This window comes from Tasmannia lanceolata, unplaced genomic scaffold (assembly GCF_043159265.1).
Source record: "Tasmannia lanceolata isolate RefF3 unplaced genomic scaffold, GAP_Taslan_0.1 ptg000037l, whole genome shotgun sequence".
NCBI lineage: Eukaryota > Viridiplantae > Streptophyta > Magnoliopsida > Canellales > Winteraceae > Tasmannia > Tasmannia lanceolata.
Genome location: NW_027518714.1, coordinates 18309562 through 18330753, shown reverse-complemented (window position 1 = coordinate 18330753; position 21192 = coordinate 18309562). Strand labels below are relative to the sequence as shown.

The 21192-nt window shown below is 36.2% G+C and overlaps 1 protein-coding gene across 1 annotated transcript; it reads right to left on the bottom strand.

Moving 5' to 3' along the window:
• Positions 1-1039: 1039 nt before the first annotated feature.
• On the bottom strand, positions 1040-15345 carry LOC143862266 (2-alkenal reductase (NADP(+)-dependent)-like). The gene is made up of 5 exons (XM_077373274.1): positions 14919-15345; positions 9594-9771; positions 5638-5804; positions 5068-5150; positions 1040-1593 (listed from the first exon to the last, which is right to left on the bottom strand). Exons 1-5 carry the CDS (start codon positions 15150-15152, stop codon positions 1215-1217), a joined length of 1041 nt encoding a protein of 346 aa, XP_077229389.1. The 5' UTR covers positions 15153-15345; the 3' UTR covers positions 1040-1214.
• Positions 15346-21192: the final 5847 nt, after the last annotated feature.

Below are 21192 nucleotides of genomic sequence, written 5' to 3'. Positions count from 1 at the left end.
TTTTGTTGTTTTTATAGGGATTTGCTAGCCACATTTGCCAAAGGCCGAGTGGCTGAAAAATAAGGAAAAAAGAAGCTCTGTTTTTCAGTATAGTTTTTCCCACACTTCCCTGTTTTTCCCCCACTTCCCATCCGGTCCTCTGCCCTCTCAACTCTCTCCATCTCCCACCCTCTATGCCCCTCTCACACCACTTTATAACTATACTAATGTATTTCAGACCACCTTGACCCAGGCATTTTTCTTTCTTTCTTCTAATAAAATATTTGTCATGTTCAAAAAAAAAAATTAAAAATTATTCCCTGTGACCGTATGGCGACTAAGTCTGTATCTACAATAATATATGAATATTTGACGGGAATAATCTACAATAATATATGAATATTTGACGGGAATTGCTAGCATCCATCGCAAAAGGTATTTTGCGGCTGGTCAGACCAGTCACCTCATGAATGGATACAACAGCTGTTGTTGTCTGTTGTCTCTATTCACGAGGCGGCTGGTCTGACATGCGACACGCTCTCAAATGCCTTTGGCGATGTACCCTAGCAAATCCCATATTTGAGATTTCATTGCAAACGATGACATTTTGGTGCAGTCACACTCAACGGTAATCAAAGGTAACTCTCTACATGCATATTGCATGTCCTATGTAAGTGGCAAAATATTCATGCCAATTAGGCTCCGCTTCTTTCAACCTGAAAATGGATGTAAAATTTATTTTATGTTGTAAAAATGAACTTCAAAAGATTTATGTTAAATTTTTTTGCATTACCAGTAGAAAAACCCTACTGACCCGAGAAACTATCTCGGGTAGGTCAGGTTTATGAATCTCGGGTTTTCCCATAATAAACACAACCCAACACGACCTGATACAGTTTCTCGGGTAGGGTAGGGTTCTAGAAACCCAGCCCGCCCAGGGTTCTATAAACCCGGCCCGCCCAGGGTCCTAGAAAAATTGGTTCTTGAAACCTGGCCTGCCCGACCCGAGATGCAACCCTGCTTAAAACAATAGATTCATCTTTGCAACCAACCATGAGAATCATATAAAAACATAATTTATTTGCAATCATAAAACCCGGATTGAAAGCTCAGAATGCCTTCATGACTAAAACCCCACGATCATTTATCTAGAGTTCCTACCATCATCACATCCCTCTACAACACTAACATAGCCATTAGACAGACAACATGAAAAAAGGGTGCAATTTTTAGAATCACTCAGGAGCAACAAGGACTACCTGTTTGCCGACATTGCGACCAGAGAAGAGTCCAACCAGAGCAGATGGAGCCTTCTCAATGCCTTCAGCGATATCTTCGACGTAAACTATCTTCCCTTCTCTTATGTGCGGAATGATGAACTCGAGGAACTTAGGATACATTGGCCTGTAATCAGGTTCGATGAATCCTTGCATCCGGATGCGCTTTGTTATGACACAGAACAAGTTGTGTATACTGTCCTTCTGGGTGAGGTTGTATTGAGATATGAATCCACAAACTGCAATCCGGCCATGGACTCTCATGTTCAGCAGAACAGCGTCAAGCATTTGACCCCCCACGTTCTCGAAGTAGATGTCTATGCCTTCGGGAAAATACCTTGGAGTGACAATGATGCCAAGTTTTTAGTTTATGAAGAATCAAAGCTTTAGAGTGTCATTATTAATGATAGTATTATTACTGTTCTCCTATAAATCTGCATTTTAAGCATTATTGGAGAATACAGGAGATGAACACAACATGAAGCTATATACATGTCGGCCATACAATTCGATTTCCTAATCATCGTGGGAGCTTCTAATAGTAGCAAAATCGAACAGTCTACTTTCAAACTTTCTGCAGTCCGAATAAAAATGACAATGTTCTATAGATATCTTAATCAAAAGCAAACAGAGATACAAGAATCACTTTTTAGATATTATTTAGCCGACAGTAGATACATGTGTCGACACTGACACACGTGTCTGACACGTATCGACACTTGTAAACGTACTGCTAGAATTGTCAGACTTAATGTGAGTATATCGAGACGTTATTGTACCATGTCAAGTCAAATACTATTTAGTATCGAACATTATGTTTACCTCCTCTTTCATGATTAACTCTTATTTACCAATAATAAAAAAACTTATTTTATTATTAACCCTTCTTTTAACTTTTGTTTAACTAATATTTGTTATTATCACCCCTCCCCTAAACTTAAAAAACTAAACAAACATTGATTCCAATATTATATTCGTTGTATCCTATTGGTCTATCTTTCTCAATACATACTGGAATATAACTAGATTAGATTGATTAATGCACTGTTATTTGATTATCTCATGTTTCTTTGAGACATATAATTGCTTAATCCTAAGATTTATTTGTTTGTTAAATGAATATCATATTTATTTTGTTTCAAATTATAATTAGTAATCAGCAATTTTATACATACGTACGCGAATGAGCGTGTCCCCGTTTCTAGATTCTTTGGGGTTGCCGTATCAGACACATCATATCCGCGTCGACACTTCACACACGAATCCGTTTTCAAAAATCATTGATTTCTAGAGAAAGCTGTGCATACATATTGCTTATTGCTGCTGTTGATTACAAAAGGTTCATGATGATAGCCTCCATGTGGATGGGTGGGTGCTGCTTCTACTTCAAATTCATGAAATATGCATGCATATCACTATATGTGTGTCTTGATTTGGGTTTTGGGGGTCCATGTTTCTTTTCCTTTTTCCCATTTTTTGTATTTCTTTCTACTTATTTTTTTTTCTTTCAAGTGTTCATTTATTCTTGGTTTTCTTGCAAGTATTCTCATATATTGTCGGGTCACATATGTGATTCAGTAATATGTTTAACATTTTTTTCACTTTTCATATAATTTTGAATTCACCTTCTATTTTGTTTAAGAAATAAGTCTATATTTTTTATATATTGCTCTTAATGTTATTAATTTTTAATTTCATATTTTCATGTAGTATTGGTTTTCTTGCAAGTACTCTGATATATTTTTGGGTCATACATGATAACTAATAGGTTTAACATTTTTACCGTTTCTCATATACTCTTTACCTTCTATTTTGTTTAAATAACAAGTCTAGATTTTATTATTATTATTATTATTATTAGTGTCATTATTTTGTAATTTTCTATTGTCAACTGTTATATTTGTGCTTCAGAAAAAATAAATCCATGACTTATTGATATCTAGTGGAATTGGTAGATTGGCCCAATTTTCGGCAGGACCAACTCAGCATCCAAGACTGTGTTTTTATGTTAGAGTGAGCTGTCAAGATCCTTAAAACTGCAATCAAAGAAGCTGATCACATAAATAAATAATTCCTTGCGCCAAAGATGATAGCAAGGCTTTTGTAGAACAGTAAAAAGTAAGAACTCTGTATGTTTGCGACCTCAAAAGAAAGTTTGAGTATGGAAAAGAGGGTTTTGCAAAGGTTTTTGGGTCTCTCATCATTAGGGGTGTAAATGGATATTCGAAAATTCGATTACCGTCCGCATCCAAATCCGTTTAAAGCGAATATTATCCGGATTCGTTTCAAGCGGATAATATCCGAATCCGTTTATGAGATATCCGGCTCTTAGGGGATGCGAATCTGGTAAATGGTATATCCGATCCGTTTAACATCCGAATCCGAGAAGTAAATCATTTTTATTTATTATTAATAATATCATTAATATTTATTTTTAGTAATGACACACTATCTTTTGTTTCTAAAAGAAAAGTGAATTTTCTTTTTAGAAAAAAACAAAAAGTGTTTTGGGTAGGAAATGAAGTAATCTCGCATTTTAAGGACATTCTTGGAGTTTGACATGGCTTCTTTATGAAGCAACAAATGTGGGCTGTAGGATGAAAGAAACAAATGAATGATGGTGATAGAAAGGAGATGTCATAGTTTCTAGAGAATTCTAAAGCAAAAAGGCCATCAAGGTCATTGATGGTAAATGGACAGCTCAGATCAATTTTCCAACTTAGGATTATCTGAAAACCCAAAATGCAATTAAAAGAGGGAACTTCTAAGATTTGCAAGGAGAAGCAAGAGAGGAGAAAGGAGGAGGCTGAGACACCATCTTCGGCATTCCTTGGTGCCTCCAACCCCACCAAAATCCACCGCCGCCCCTCTCCACCTTCTCACAGCCACCTCCATCACCGCCAGTCACCTCCATCTCTAACCCAATCCCCATCTCCATCCCCAATTCTCTTCATCTTCCACAATCAGCACTCCCACTTCCCCTGTTCAAAATAGCCCAAACCCATTCCATCATATACAAAAAAAAAAAAAAAAAAAAAAAACCCAAAGACCACTACCAACACCATCATCCATCCCCACCGCCTCTCTCTCTGCCTTTGTTTTAAAAGGAAGAAGAGGATCTCATATATTTTAGGGTTTGAGAGTTAATTTTGTGAAGAGAAGGTAGAGGTCTGGTTTTAGAGTTTGGAAAATTCATTCGATGAGTAAGAAGGAGAAGAAAGATAAAGTGCTGGAATAAAATTTTCAAATTTACCGAATAAATGGATACGGATAATATCCGAATTCGAACAATATCCGACGGATACGAATTCGGTAACAGATATTAAATATTCGTCAAATCCAAATCCGTATCCGAATTCGGATATTCTATACTGTAATCGAATTCGGATATAGCCATATCCGATTCGAATTCGATCCATTTACACCCCTACTCATCATTTTAAGTAATACAAACAAAAAGCTTGACTCAGATTCAATGAAGGCCCGAGTCCTAGTCGACCTGAACCATGATGAGTACTCAAAAAAAAAATTGAGTTTACACAGCTCAATCGAGTTTCTTGATCGAGCGTTTCAATGTTTTGTAAAAGGCAAATCATCCCTTGTTGCAAGTCTTGATCAAGTGAAGTTAACTAGATCAGTTTTTGGAGAAGTCAGTTGAGTTTCTAAATCTTGACTTCAGATAAAAGAACACATAGATCATCACTCAATAAAAACAAAAACAAAACAAAAAATTATTGACCGTTTCAAAATATCTATCTTCACTGAATAAAAACAAACAAACAAAATATCATTAGCAAACAGTGATACTGACCGTTTCAAGGCTGCATTCAGATCATTCTCCTCTTTATAGTTGAAAGCATCATCAAACCCAAATTTATTCTTCAATAGGTCAACCTGAGTTTGTATGCGAACCACCACCCCCAAAAATAAGAGTTAGTGATGCCCTCTTCAAAGAGCATAGATAGTTTCCAGGCTTTCAATAATCCAGCATGCAAATGTTTGGAGACCGGCACAAAAGATTGTATAAGATTGTATATAAATAGGGAATTACAATCTGAACTCCCTTGTTCAGTAATGACAACACTCTTCATTTTCCACTTTTCTAATTGGATTTATCGGTTTTTATAATTCTTAAAAAGATATAAACATCCAGTCAAGGAGTGCTAACTAAAGTAAGGAGCATCATTACCAAAACAAGGGAGTGCAGATATCATTTCCCCATTATGTGTGTATGTGTGTGTATGCATACAAATTCCATAAAAAGAAGGGGGAGCTTACATAAACTTCAAAGAACACATTGTATTGCCAAAAATCAGGGTCAAAAGACAAGCACACTTGGGCCTTATAATAATTGACAAGAAACACTGGGAAAATACATTACCTTTTCTTTAGTACCGGCACTTCCCACTACATAGCAACCCGCCAACTTGGCAAACTGCCCAACAAGTTGCCCAACTGCCCCAGATGCTGCTGAGACATAGACGGTTTCCCCCTTTTTAGGAGTGCACAGATCATAAAATCCGGCATAAGCAGTATTCCCCGGCATACCTACAAACAACTTGCATCTACCTATGTTAAATGACCATAGGAATGGAAAAAGGACCTGGTTTGACAGATTAACCTGATAAAATTACATAGACTGCACTATAATATAATATTTAAAATTATATTAAATTAATACGGTTACATATCAATGTAATTGATATCACAATAAATAAAAATGATTACAGAATAGATTGGAAGGGTGTAAACTGTATTATACTAATATAGTACCCAAATTTAACAGATACATACAGTACAAGATAACTTATATAATGAAACGTTGACTATTGTATGCCATAGAATATAAGGTAATAATTTCCAGATACTTCTTAGTTTATCCAAGTTATGCATGTCCGCAGAAAAGACAAATCATGTGTCCAACTCAATAGGGTACCCCAAACTAAGTCTCAAGTTGAGTATAGGATTTTGAATCTTGAGACAATCACTGACATCTAATGGATTGAATAATGTTTCAATCGGCTGAAAGATTTACACACAATTTATAAATAATATTCAAAGTTAACAGTGTGGTATATATTGATACAAGCAATTTTTATGGAAAAGAAACAGAAATCCTTGAGTTAGATATTATGCCTAAGGGCTCGTTTGGATACCCCTTGGATTTGGATTTGGATTTGGAGGTGAATTTGGATTTCCAAAATCCATGGATTCAAAATCCAGAATTTTAAAATTCACAAATTTATAAATAATGCCGTTTGGATGACCACGTATAGATTTGGATTTCAAATCTAAATTAATTTTTTTTGTTTGGATGCTCTTTGGATTTGAATTTGAAATCTAACAAAACCAAAAAGCCCTAAAATACTTGATATAGCGGCATTTCAGCCATTTCCCATGATCCAGGGGTATTCTAGTCATTTTACCCTATATGGGGCTGTTTTGATCATTTTTTATGTCATAAGGGTCTTTTAGTCATTTTCCATGACTCAGGGTACTTGGTCATTTTCACCCGGTATAGGTGTATTCCGGTCATTTTGCATGACCCAAGGGTATCCTAGTCATTTTACCTAATATGACGTATTTTTATCTTTTTTTATCTCATGAGGGTATTTTTAGTCATTTTAGTCATTTTTCATAAGCCATGGGTCATTTTCTATGAAGCACGGGTATGGGGTGCGGGTACGACACTACACGGGTACGTGGGTACGTGATTTGCCAAAAAAACCGGGTGCGGGTACGTTCGGGTACTCCGAATATAATAATATATTTTAATATTTTATTATATATTTATAAAAATTAAAAAAAAAAAAATTGTAGAGCAATCAAATAACAATAACATCACCAAAATGGAAAATTCTAATATTACTCTTCATTTCATAAGTGATTAAGTTCCATATTTCATAACATGAGGCATCAATACATCATTCATTAGAAAAAAAGTTTGTGACCAGTGTGTTGACCAGTGCCTGACAAGATGAATAATTTTTAGAGACCAAATTATGAGATTTTTTTTACCGGACTTTTGAGATTTAATAATGTTTGGACAAAATAGATTTTATGAATTTTTAAAATTTGAAAAATACCCCACCGTTTGGAAGTTAAGAAAGTTAAAATTTTGACCCGACCATTTTTCTTCGAATTTTGTACTAGAACTGGAGAGTTGACTTTTTTTCCTTTTAGATTTGGGTGTTGAAACTATTTTTAATAAATCCAAAAGGGGGGTATTCCGTTATTTACATGTAAATCTTAAGTAAATGGACAATAAAATAGTAAAGACATTTACCCCACACCCCATACGTGTCGGGTGCGGGTGTGGGAGCCCTGGGAGAGTACCCGTGCTTCCTAGGTCATTTTTACTTGATATAGGGGTATTTCAGTAATTATTCATGATCTTGGGGTATTCTAGTCATTTTACCCTATATGAGGTTATTTTGATCATTTTTATGTCATAAGGGTATTTTAGTCATTTTGCACGACTCGGGGGTATTTTTAAATTTTTACCTGGTATAGGGGTATTTTAGTCATTTTGCCTCACCCGAGGGTATTCTAATCATTTTACCTAATATGGCATATTTTTATCATTTTTATCTCATCATTTTTTATGATCCATGGGTCATTTTTACTTGATATAGGGGTATTTCAGTAATTTTCCATAATCTTGGGGTATTCTAGTCATTTTACCCTATATGAGGTTATTTTGATCATTTTTATGTCATAAGGGTATTTTAGTCATTTTGCACGACTCGGGGGTATTTTTTCATTTTTACTTGGTTTAGGGGTATTTCGGTCATTTTGCCTTACCCAGGGGTTTTCTAGTCATTTTACCTAATACGACATATTTTGATCATTTTTTAATGTCATGTGGGTACCTTAGTCATTTAACACTTCTTTGGTATATTTTGGTCATTTTAACTCATTACGGGTCACATTTAGATTTATAAATAACCTCTGGCAGAAAGGATTTATAAATCTAAAAAAAGTACACTAACATGAGGAATTTGTAAATCTTGTGGATTTCACTCAAATCCAAATCCAGATGTCATAAAGGCTTGCCAAACGCCGAATTTGGATTTAAAAATCCAAATTGACCTCCAAATCCAAATCCAAGGGGTATCCAAACGGGCCCTAATGGTCAACAACCGGTAATGTGTTATAGAAGAGTGACAATAACAAGTACTTTTTCATAAAGGAGAGGAGTACCCTTCAATATGAATTAATAGATTACACAAATTACACTTGGGCTTTATTATTCCCTCATTTTGTTTTCATGCCAAAGCACTATGTAGACATGCCATACAAGGTTATTCATTAAATTTTAGCAACATAAAAGTGTTTTTTAGAGACCTGACAACCTAAAATATTCTTAGATTTCTTTAGGGACTACTAGAAGACTCAATTTTACTAGTGATCTATAGAGAAAAAATACAGAAAAAGAACAAAAAAAAGTCATAAGTCCAGTCAACACCAGACCAAAACCCACAACCTCTACATTTATGACTCTCAACACATTTCTGTTAATTTTAATAGTAACCAATGATTTTTTAATAAGTCCTTAGTTGGGAGCATGGTTTTAAATTTCGACCAAAATCCGAAAATTTCGGATTTTGGTCAATGCCAAAATCGAAATCGGGAATGAATACCCGAAACCTTACATTTTCCCGAAATTTAAGGAATTTCACCAAAAAATCTGGATTTTATTCATTGTTTAATATTTTCCCGAAATTTCGGACGAAATTTTGTACGAGATAAAATATTAGTTTATTTGATTTTGTTCGATTACGGCTGAAATTTCAAATTTTCGGTTTCAGTAGGACCGAAACGCATTCCGAAACCGAAATTTGAAACTATGGTTGGGAGTATCACTATACCAATATATCCATTATGATATCACAATGGATTCAATAAATAAGCCATTCAAAAAAATGGATTCAATAAATAAGCTGTAGTATTTATCATTAACTTTTTCCATAATTTAGAAAATCAATCGAGCACTGGAAAGCCTTGAAGAGTCAACCGCAGTCAATCACGACTTGACTCAATGTAAGAGGATAATTCATTTGTATTTAAAACCTGAAAAGAAAATAAAAATAAATAAAAATCGAGACTCTCAAAAGTAAGAGTCGGATGATTATCATAAGCCTTTTGAACTCGGAAAACTAGATCAAGAACTTGAATGAGTTTCATTTAAAAAAAAAAATTTACTCGAATGAGTTTTGAGTCTACTCAAACTCTATGCCTCGAAGAATCCAATCTGAGCTTCGAATCTTCAAAACTTATTTTTTATGAATTACACAAATTTTTTGCATCTCTACAAATTAAACAACTGCAACATACCTAGAATGCCTGTATAATACGAAAGAGGTACATCATTATATTTAATTTTAGTTAGGGCTTCAGGCATTGATATCAAGCTGAACTCTTCCCATCCAGTAATTCCCCAAACCAAGTCACCGGCCTTAAAATCTGGGTGTCCTGAGTCCACAACTTTACTCACACCATAACCAATAATGACCTGCAAAGTAAAAAGAAGCAAACACATTTTCAGAAATTTGCATAAGATGAAAGGATAAAGCTTTTAAGAAACAGTAAAGGCTTACAACAAATCACAGAAATAGAGAAAGGAAGACTGAAAACTAGACATTGTAAATTTTAACAGTACCGCCGCATGACTGATTTAAACATTAACATCAAATATTTGAAGAAAGTTATAAACCTAAATGAGTAAGATCAGCATAGGTTTAAAAAAACTATTCGATAGTTTCTTGATAAATTTGTCTATGAAAACAGCCTAATTTCAAATGTTATGATAAGGAACCATTGGAAACAAACAAGCTACCCTCAATAGACAAATTCGGTAATCAATTTGAGTTCAGGCAAGGAAGTAGGAACAAGAACAGCAACAAGCTACTCTTAGATGGTAGATGCAGGAACTACTTTCAGCAAAGGCTTCCAAAGGGAAGCTCTCTATCTCAGTGCCCTTCTAAATTCAGAAAATTAATGAACCAGATTTCATTTTTCAAAAAAGAGAGGTCATATTGTTCCCACCCTAACTGAATGACGTGGTTCTCAACATCAGAATAAGCAGTGAATGTTTGCCACAGGAAAAGGCTCACCTGCAAATGCCAGCAGCAACTCTTCTAAGGGAACACAGATTCAGCTACATTAGAGTAGAAATTAAGCCATCTTAAAATGTGTTCGGTGCGAAAGGATACATCCAAAACAACGGAGTGGAATGGAACTGATAGGGTCACTATCAAGCCCGCCATGATCAGGGTTATTCTTTCTCTTGCAAGCATTCATCACCAGACCATACGACAACTAGAAGCTGAAATGTCATTCGCAGGAGTTTTGAAGCATGCAAAAGGATTTAATGGCTCATTGTCGACTTTATATGTGTGCAAGTTGAGGAAAGTGATCAACTCAACCAGGCACCATGTCCATAATAAGAAAGGTCAAAGGGAAAATTAGTGATAGCCAATTGCTGCAGTGCTGCTAATTTTCGATGTCTTCCAAATGGAAAGCAGCTGAGGTTAAAGTTGGAAATTTTTGTCACAAATGACTCGAGGGGAGAACTTTCATACTTAGATAACATGGAAGAACAAAGTTGATACACCAAAAATGCTTACAAATAATGCTGATGTTGATTCCTAGGAAGCATCAAAATGTCTACTAATTACCAAAGCATGAAAACATACGGCATTTTAAGGAGAAAAGCATGCCGGTGGAGAAGATTTTCAGGGTGCCGCTTTCGCTGACGGGTGCCGCTTTGGGTGACGGCTGGAAAAGATTTTGAGGGTGCCTCTTTGGCTGAGGGGGGAAATTCCAAAATGCGAGGATGCATCTTAATAATTGGGCACACTCGGACCTTGAGACAATGAATCAATGGTTAGGATATTCTAGAGTTGATAACCTCACCCGTATCTGTGATGTCTACGCTGAGTGGATGAGCCTCCAGCGCAGGGACAAGTCTCTAGCTGCCTTCTACAGTCAGGAGGGATCCTCGAGTCTACAGATCTTCCCCTGGGCCGTGTGCAGACATATCTTCTGTCATCAAAGCAATACGCTCCATGGTATAAAACGGTCTTGAAAACCGCAAGGCTTGCAATAAGTATCATCACATTGTTGAAGGAACACAGCCCACTGAACCTTAAACCGACAGAGACTTCAATGGCTAAAGCCAATAGGACGTTACGGGATCTTTCACCCTGCCCACTGAACCTTAAACTGATAGGATTTTTAATGGAGTAACACAAGATAGAGAAAATACATTCCGGCAACACACAACCACAAGAAAACAAGAATGTATGTGGCTCACCACAATGGGCTACATTCACAAGCAAAGCAACACACAGTCTACTATTTGGAAACAATAGTACAATGTTGATTCCACCGATATAATCCATCGAAAAACTCTTCGCTCCATCCTTTTGTGTGCCCTCAACATAACCTACACACAGAATTGGCTACCTATTCTAAATAGGTACAGGTCTTCCTAATCTAGGCTCACATGCGTGAATTACACATGTTCGTTCTATATATGCAGGGGGTAAGGCCAAGATTTCCCTTAGCGGGAATCTGTGTTCCATATGCGCTCGGTGGTGGGAGCGAGATGTAAGGCTAGGCTCGGGAATATAGCTCATATGGGTTCGATAAACCCAGTTGGATCTCGGGTTTGATAAACCCAGTTGGTTTGGCCTTCCGAACCTTGATGTTCGGTCGTCCGAACCCTGAAATTATGAGGCTTTGTTTCTTAACCTTGAGGTCTCAAGTTCGATCCCAGCTTACCGATCAAAAAAAAAGAAAGAAGAGTCATTATTCTTATTGCATTGAACCGTTAGGAAGTCTGGTTGCCTCAAATCAATCTTTCTCCCCCTTTTTAAGCGTGAGGGAATTCTGCACCAGAGCTTTGGGATGGAAGTCCAAAAGCCACTCCATGCAAGGGAATTTCAGAAAAACAATTTCTCAATAAAGAAGATCATGTCTACACACTGAGGAACATCTGACCTCTTTTATAAAAGTAGTTTCCTTATGTTTAGTTCAACTCTACCAACCTATTGTCGGAACTTTCCAACTCCAACAAATGCAATAAGAAATTCAAATAGAATTTGTAAAATATATCTTACGATCTTACGAATCAAATTATTTTGAAATTCACTGGAAGCTGTTGTTTTCACCGTGTGTCCGTCCCTATTGAACTGACCTAAATTCATGATTTTCCTTTTATGCAGAACTCCTTTACTAAGTAAAAATATTGCTATCTCACACGATATGAGCTATTTCAGACTATTCCAAACTCTCTACACAATATCGCCAATTCATAGAGGATACCCATATGGTCTAAGTTCCCTTAACGAATTCCATAGGCTTTAACTACTTTTTCCTTCTTTTTTTTCCATTAGAGAGAATATGATCCTTTATCAGAGATAAATGCTCTACAAAGCAACTATAAACTCAAGATTTCTGAGTCCTGAACTCATCAAGATCCAACAGTTTCTTCAACACACTGAGACAAAAGCCCAATACTTACAGGTTTGGAACTCTACCAAAGAACCATCAATAAATTACCAATAAGTTATCCATGTCACTTATTTTAAAGAAAAATGTGCCCACTAACCATTTGATGCTTGTGATGATATGGAGTCGAAGGTCCTTTCAGCAAGACTTCCCTGAATGGATCTTCTCATTATAGTAACCAAGGTTTCAAATCCCAAAAGCCACATCTAGGCCACTAGTGCACTAGCAAAATTTGCCAAGCTACAAACACCCAAATACACCCTCCAATTAAACGATCCTGCTTAATGCGCCCGTGTTTCCCTCCTTTGATTGATTTAACTCTGAAAGACAAAATTCGCCCTCCTTTGGCGTCTGTTCTTTTGTTTAGATTGAAGTTTCCAGATCTTTTGTTTAGGAGGTCTATATCTATCTAAGAAAAAGGAGGGGTAAGAGGGATAGTTCTAATTTGGTTATATTAGCTCTGAAGAATGCATCCGAACAGAATATAGAAATGGAACGCTTCGATTTTATTGTAATTTTGGATATTTTGTGCTCTTTGAACTGGTCTCGGGTATGCTCGTTCCAGTTAACCTAAATATTTTGTACGGCAGGCTAGGACTCCTGGTCCCGAATGCTACTTGAATATTAATGAAATATGTCACTTTTCAAAAAAAATTAATTAATTGTTCAATGTTTTTTTATAGCCATACATTTCAGTTCTCAAAAAGTCCTCCAATTTGAGATTAGGATAGTCAAATCCATCTGATAGTTTAATTTTCATGTGATTGGCCATCCAAAATAAGCCTCACCAGATGGCAGTCCTAATCTTGTTTTCAGGTGTCAAGACTACCGTGTATTAGATGTCCTGATAGGGAGAAGGAAAAATGAGAGTGTTTCACAGAGTTCTTTTCCAAAGTTAGATGCAGCTATGGCCAAGCTTCTGCATGATCCTGTTTGCTACATAAGCATTTTATTAAGAATGAAAAACAAGGATACAACGCCAACTAGCTGGCAGGAGCCCTCTAGGGAGATAATTAACGATAGAAACCTCAATTTAAAATCCAAAGGACGAAAGAAAGATCAGTCAGCCAATAAATAAATATGAATTGTAAAAGATCATCTAGACATTAGATAAATCAGAATCGAAAATTACCATGCGATTCCACATGATTTCAAGATTAAAACTAACAAAGAATAGCAAGAATTCATGAACCATTTGGTGAGGTCTCTATTATTGGTTGTTCATGACCCATTTGGTGAGGTCTCTAGTATTGGACCTATTGGTTCTTGGACATGTTACACTGATTCTTCTGGAAGGGTGAAGTACTTGCATAAGACACATGTTGGATTCCAATACTTTAGGATTCACTGTGACTCTTGTAGATCTCTTTTACCTGTTTTTCCTGAATAATATTACCACAACTTTACAATCCCCACATGTTTTGACTTTTATCCATCCTGATAGTAAATTTTTTTATATGAAAATTTAAAAAAAAAGATTTACTTAACATGTTGAAAATTTTTAATATATTTTTTATATGAAAATAAAAAATAAGATTTACTTAACATCTTGAAATTCTAAATATATTATTTATTTTAAAATAAAAAATAAAATTTACTTAACAAGTTGAAAATTTTTAATATATTATTTGTTTTAAGCATATTATTATGTAAAAAATTAAAAATTGAGAATTGATTAAAACATTTGAAGAAGAAGAATCCACGAATCTTTCTTTTTGAGGTTTGCCAAATCCGACACTCAATACATGTGTCTGATGACTCTGATTAACACTTGAACTCATACAACATAGGTTCTTAGATACGAATATTCTAACTCTAATGAGATGATTTTTGCCGAACACGAAGACCAAGAAAAAGGAGATAAGCAGATGAAAGAAAAAAAAAATGGAACTACTTCATCCCTTCTACGTAATTCAACGCAGCAACAGGACAAGAAACAGAAAGGATTGTCGATCAAAACACTCCCAAATGCTTTTGATTTATTTATCACTCAGTGCGAACATAAACACACTTTCACCCCCAATAAGTAACCAAAAACATACAAATATGTAAATCAACGCTAACAAAATGAAATTAACCAAATAGAAGAAAAAACCCAGAAAGAAAATTGAAATATGGAAATGGGTTTTCGATCAAATCACTCACCGATCCAGGTGTGAATGAATCAGAATAGCTCTGAGAGATGGGCTTGGACATTCGAGATCGCATGTAAGGGTCACAAGACAAGTATAAGTTCTTGACAAGAACAGCTCTAGATCCTACAGGGACCTTGGATTTTGCAATACCATTGGTTAAGACCATGTCCTCTTCTTTTGGGAACCCAATAACAAAATCCCTGAATATGATCTGCTTGTTGGGTACTTCTCCCAAATCCCCCATTATTTTTTTCTGAAAAGGAAAGTAGTAGCACGAATTCTTAAGGTGTAAAAACTCTTACCACCTGTGAACTTAGGAATCAGAGAAATCCCACAAAGTCTCAAATGAAATATTGGATCATGAACTGTGATACAATTGTAACGGCTCAATTATGCCCATTTTCCGTTTAACAAAGAAGATAAGGAGCCTCAGTCATTTTCCCGAGGAAAATTAATAAAATACCAGCCGACAATGTAGGTGGGCCCAATGTTGTTGTGATGGATTGAAGGAAAAAATTTTCCATGATCATTTTTTTTTCCTCTTCCACCATTTCTAGGGAAATGATGTGGGAGTTTTATATGGTATAAGCCATTGTCGTCCTCAAGGTCTAAAATTTCGGTTTCGGTACCGGTTTCGGACCGTGAAAATTTGAAATTTCGGTCGAAATCTGGTGCTTGACCCGAAACTAATATTTTATTCAATATTATTAAATTTCGGCGGTGAAATATTAAATTAATATTAAAAAAACATATTTTTTGGGTTAAATTTTGGAAAAACCGAAATTTCGGCCGAAATAAATGACCATTTCGGTTTTGATCGATTTCGGTGTCGGTCTCCACCGAATTTCGGATTTCGGTCGAAATTTAAAACCATGGTAGTCCTTATAGGATGATCCAAACCTCGAAATTTAAAACCATGGTAGTCCTTATAGGATGATCCAAACCTTCCATGTGATGGGCCACAACGTAAATAGATTGTGCCCAAAATATCATGTCTATATGGCCCGGACCATATAAAATCTCTTGATATAGTTACTACTTATTCAGGCGCTGTGAGTCTAGCATTCCTTTTAAAATGAAGGTCCCTTTAGGCTTGGTTTGGATTGAATGAATTTTATGGAAAAGCTTGAAAAGGAACAATCTTTCTAAAGCATCCACTTTTTTACACACAAGAAGATGATAGCCTGAACTTCGTAGTATCCAATTTTTTTACTTAGACTGACCTTAAATTTATGATAATATCCCTCTAAAAATATTTCCGATGGAAATGTTTTTCTTAAAATCCAAAGAGGGTCTTAAATAAATAAAGAAAAGTGTTTGGAAAGGTGGGAAAAGCTGTTGAGACCAAGGTTTTAAATTTCGGATTTCGGTCCTACCCGAAATCGAAATGACAATAACCCGAAACAGTAACTTATTTCGTCCGAAATTTGCAAAATTTCGGGTTTTTTTGTAATTCGTCTGAAATTTAAGGCATAAGAAAAGGTTGTTGAAATTTCGTCGAAATTGTAACGAAATTTCGATAAACTCAAGCGAAATTTCGCTAATTTCGCCCAAAATTTCGTCACATGTGAACTTTTTTGAGGGAGTGGAATCTGTGTCAGATGGTCACATGGGTGACCTCTGTTTTGCCATATTCATATGTCATGTAAAGTTCATGTCCTTTGTTTCACATGTGAGCTGTGAGAGAGAGAGAGAGATAGAATGTTTACAACTTAGTAGGGCTGCAACTCGGGTCAGGTTTTGGAGAACTCAACCCTACCCGAGAAATATCTCAGGTCGTGTTTTTTTCAGAAAACCCACGATTCCCAAACCCGGCCCTACCCATGATAAATCTCGGGTCGGGTCGGGTTTTTTCACGTTGACGTAATTTTTTAAGGAAAATTCTTGTTTGGCAAGGCAACTCAACTCATAGAAGTAGAAATTACACTCACATTACACTTGAATCAAACAATGATGCAATTACACTCACATTACACTTGAATCAAATAATGATGTAATCAAACAATGTTGTAATTACAATCAAACAATGCTGAATTAAACACTTGAATAAACTCAACTCATAGAAGCAAAAATTACACTCACATACAATAACAGTGGATGCGTGGGTTTTCACTTTTAACTTTTAACTAATAATAGAAAAAATGTATTTACTATAACTTATGTAACTCGGGTCGGGCCCCTTCAAACCCAGCTCGACCCGAAACCCATGAAACCTGAACCCAACCTAGGTTATTTTCGGGTCGGGTCGATGCAGGTTGGGTAAAACCCGGTTCGAGTTGCAGCCCTACAACTTAGAAGTTAGAAATTCTAAATTATTTTTTTTATTTGGGGTTATATTTTGCAAAGAGCCACTGTTTCCTATAATTTTTGTAATTTCGACCGAAATATTATATTAAATTTTAATTTAATTTACCATCTGTATCCCGAAATTTTGGGAATTTCAACCGAAATAAAATACAGCGTTTAATATTAATATTTTATTCGACCATAAAATTTCGACAGAAATTTCGGTTTCGCTAGGGTCCGAAATGCGAAAGGAAACCGAAATTTAAAACCTTGGTTGAGACCACCATTTGGGTTAATAGCCCGCAAGCCATGCCAAAAGTTAAGGTATTTCAGACCACTAGTTTAAGTAGTCCGCACCCGATCAAAGGCACTGCAAGGAGCATTTTCGGGACTGGTTTGGGCAAAAAATTTCTACTCGAGACCTGCTCCACTCATCCTCATTCCTCACCATTGCTCCCATACCCTCCGGTAGGAAATTTTATCAGAACCTTATGGAATCAAAGGGACAATTTTGGGCCATATTCCTACGACCCTTTCTTATGCGAAATTGTACCTCGCTTCATTATGAATCCATCTGAACCCTCGTGGATCGATCATGACCGTCCATTTGCATCAAGTGGACAATTTGGAGGGAGCCGAACACTTCAAATTGAACATGGAAAATGGAATGGAATTATACGATCGGACCCACGGAAGTGTCGTAGCTCTCCAAATTTGAACATGCGGGCCATACCATCAGATCGATGATCAATCTCAACCGTCCATTCGGATCATGTAGACCCCATTGTCCGATGGATTTGGATTGAGTTGTATTCCTCAAATTGAACATGGGAATTAATTCTAAAGCCTAGGATCAGACCATGGAACCCTTGCAGCTCTCCAAATTAGATCTAGTGAGCCCCACATTGGATCAAGGATCGATCTCGGTCGTTCATTAAGATCGATTGATTATCTTCATCGGATCGAGGTGGAATTTGAAGCACACCTCAACTTAGACGTGGGAATCAGATCGGAAGTATATGATCGTACCATGGAACATTGAAAAAGCTTTCCAAAGCAGAACTTGTGATCCTGTTTGTCGGATTGAGTGGGATTTCATAAATTGCATTAGATGGAACGCGGGAATTAGATCAGGAATATCAGATTATACCGCGGAATAGTGGGAGCTCGCCAAATCAGGTAACATATTTCCTAACTCGGTAGATTAAATTTAGAATGGCTTCTAAAGGGTGTTATGCTAGATGTTTTGAAAGCCTAGAAAGGGGAATGGTTCCATCTTAATGAGTTTAAAATGGAATTTGATGTGTGCGCTTGCAGAGGACGATGATAAAATAGTCTTGTCTAGTCATTGCCCCTCTAAGCCTACATCGATTGTCTGGTACAGTGAGAAGGAAATATACTTTCACTAGAAAACTCTGAAAAAAGTTTTGGCTTTACTTGTTAGGTTAATTCTATAACATCCTAGCCATTGCAAGTTATAATAATCACTCTGTGAAGAAACTGATGACTCTGTTTGTAGATCGGATTAGAACGTTGATAGTTAAATAACAGAAATTTTTCTGAGGGGACACTTGTTAAGGATTACCTTAGCAAGGAATACTTTCTTGCAGAGGAATTGAAATTGTGTGGATACACTAAACCATAAGATTTTCAAGTAATAAACATATTGAATTCACTTCTACCTTCTTGGGAAGCGTTTTCAATTTCTGTTTCGCACTCGTAACGGAATTAACTCTCAGTAACTGAGGTCTCATCTCCAGATGGAAGAGGAATAGTGAAACCAGAGAAAGAAAGGCAAAGACCAGGTTCACGTTTCTGAGGTTGCGAATAAGAAAAGAGACGTAAAAGTAAAGGATATGATGAATGAGAACAATATGGAATATGGTAGGAAATCTTATGGGAAACACACTGATGAGACTAAATAAAAATGGCATTCACTTTTATAGGCTTGAACTCTTTGGATCTGTGTATCCTCAAAAAGAGGAATAAGAAATTGAGTCTGAGCATGATGCATGGAAAATTAGAGAGTACTCGTGTGTATGAAAACTCTGGAATTAATATACTAGAACCTGAATTGAATCTAGTTACTTAACTTGGAAACAAACACTATACATGTGGAGCCTTAGATTAGGTACACTGGGAAGGCCCTATTAAAATGACTAGTCGATGAGGGTGTTATCAAAGGTATCACATAGGAAGACTTTGGTCAATGTGAACTTGTGATATTAGAAAAGTATTAATACCTGTTGATAGGAAATCTAAAGCCTTAGACAAGTTCGAGGAATATGAACTAGAAGCTACTAAGGTTCTTAGGACTGATAGAGTTGGTGAGTGCACCTTAGACTTGTTCGGTTGGTTCTAGAAGGAACATGATGCTATTCATTGAATCCCCACGCTCTTCACTCCTCGGTAAATTGTGTTGTTGAGAGGAAGAATAAACTAAACATTGTCAGATAAATGATGAGTTATACTCATATCCCTATGGTTCTCTAGGGTGTACAGCAAGTTGCATATAGACTTCAGACCTAACTCTTTTCGAGTTGTGGACTAGAAGGGATACACATATGTATGGTACAGTTTTATGAGGCTGACTTAATCATGTATGGGAAATAAACATACAGAGATTGTACTTGATTGACCTTCTTCGTTAGTCGGAGTGAAACAATACCTCTTAGACAAAGTGAAAGGGAACACTCTCCAGGTGAGATTTTTTACCTTGTTTGGTATTGCACTCGAGTAAGGAACTTGTTACTTGCTCAGAGGAAATTGGTTGTTCTAAATCACATCTTTGGATGGAAGAAATGACGGGGGAAATAAACTCCATTATAAAAAAAATGAAGTTTGGGAACTTATTGAACCACTTCTAAATTGGAACCTAGAAGTGCATCCCTTTATTACATAGAGCCATGTAAGTTTTTCTGTTTTGTTACGACCGAAAGCGATCGTTGTATATACACAAAAGTGAGTGGGAGGATTGTTGTACAGAACGTACCATATATCATGAGCCAGGACATGAGCGGCCCTAACCTAAATGTTGAATATACCGAGTAATTCACTTTTCAGAAAACTCATTTTTTCAGATATGATCATCTATTTCAACGACAGAAAACTCATTTTTCATATATGATCATCTATTTCAACGAACAGGCATATATTTCAGCTATCAGGTATTTCAGCTATCAAGTATTTCAGCTAACAAGTACTTTAACTAACATATATTTCCACAAACATGCTGGTAAACAATACAGGTTTTACAATTCATAATAGTATGCTCAGACAGAACATGCTAAAGGTGGGCTATATCACTTACCTATCACGGCCTTTCCCTTCCCTTTTCACCACCTGTCACACTCAACTACACCCCAAACAAATAACAATATAGCCCATATTACTTAGAATTCAAACTACAACAAGGCATTTACAAACTCAAACCAGAGAGAAAGGAATCCAAACACAACTATGCACAGGGGAAGGTCGACCTCCTGATGGAATTATCCGATCGGATATTTCATCCATCCATCGAGCAAATCGCCGAGGAGGAGATGAACTACCCTCTAACCATTTTATTAAATTCATAGAGTCGATCTCGCTCTAACATCATGAACCCTTGATGCACCAGTTTGTATATCACAAGAAATACTGAACCCACAAAAAAATTCAAGTTGAATCATACTTTCTGCTACTATTATTGTTATTGTTATTATTATTATTTTATAATTATTACAGTCAGTACTGTTTGTAAGGTAAACCATGTGGATGTTAGCGACTTCCTTGCTTTATGTATTAAACTATGGATGATGTAAATGGCAGAAATGCTCATGATTCATGAAAGTGTAACTTCTCATAGAAAATATAACACACATCCCTAAAGTTAATTAGGGTTGTAATGTAGGGTAGGATCCACAGCCTAAGTCTCTAAAGGTTAACCATGTTCACACACACACATATACCACATAGGATAATTAAACAAGCAAGATGAAAGCCAGATTTAGACTCTA

Coding starts and splice junctions, on each gene's coding strand:
- LOC143862266 (XM_077373274.1), bottom strand. CDS start 15,152: ATGGGGGATTTGGGAGAAGTACCCAACAAGCAGATCATATTCAGGGAT. Junction 9,772..14,918: donor ATTCATTCACACCTGGATCG/GTGAGTGATTTG, acceptor TTTACTTTGCAG/GTCATTATTGGTTATGGTGT. Junction 1,594..5,067: donor CTGAATGCAGCCTTGAAACG/GTCAGTATCACT, acceptor TGTCACTCCAAG/GTATTTTCCCGAAGGCATAG.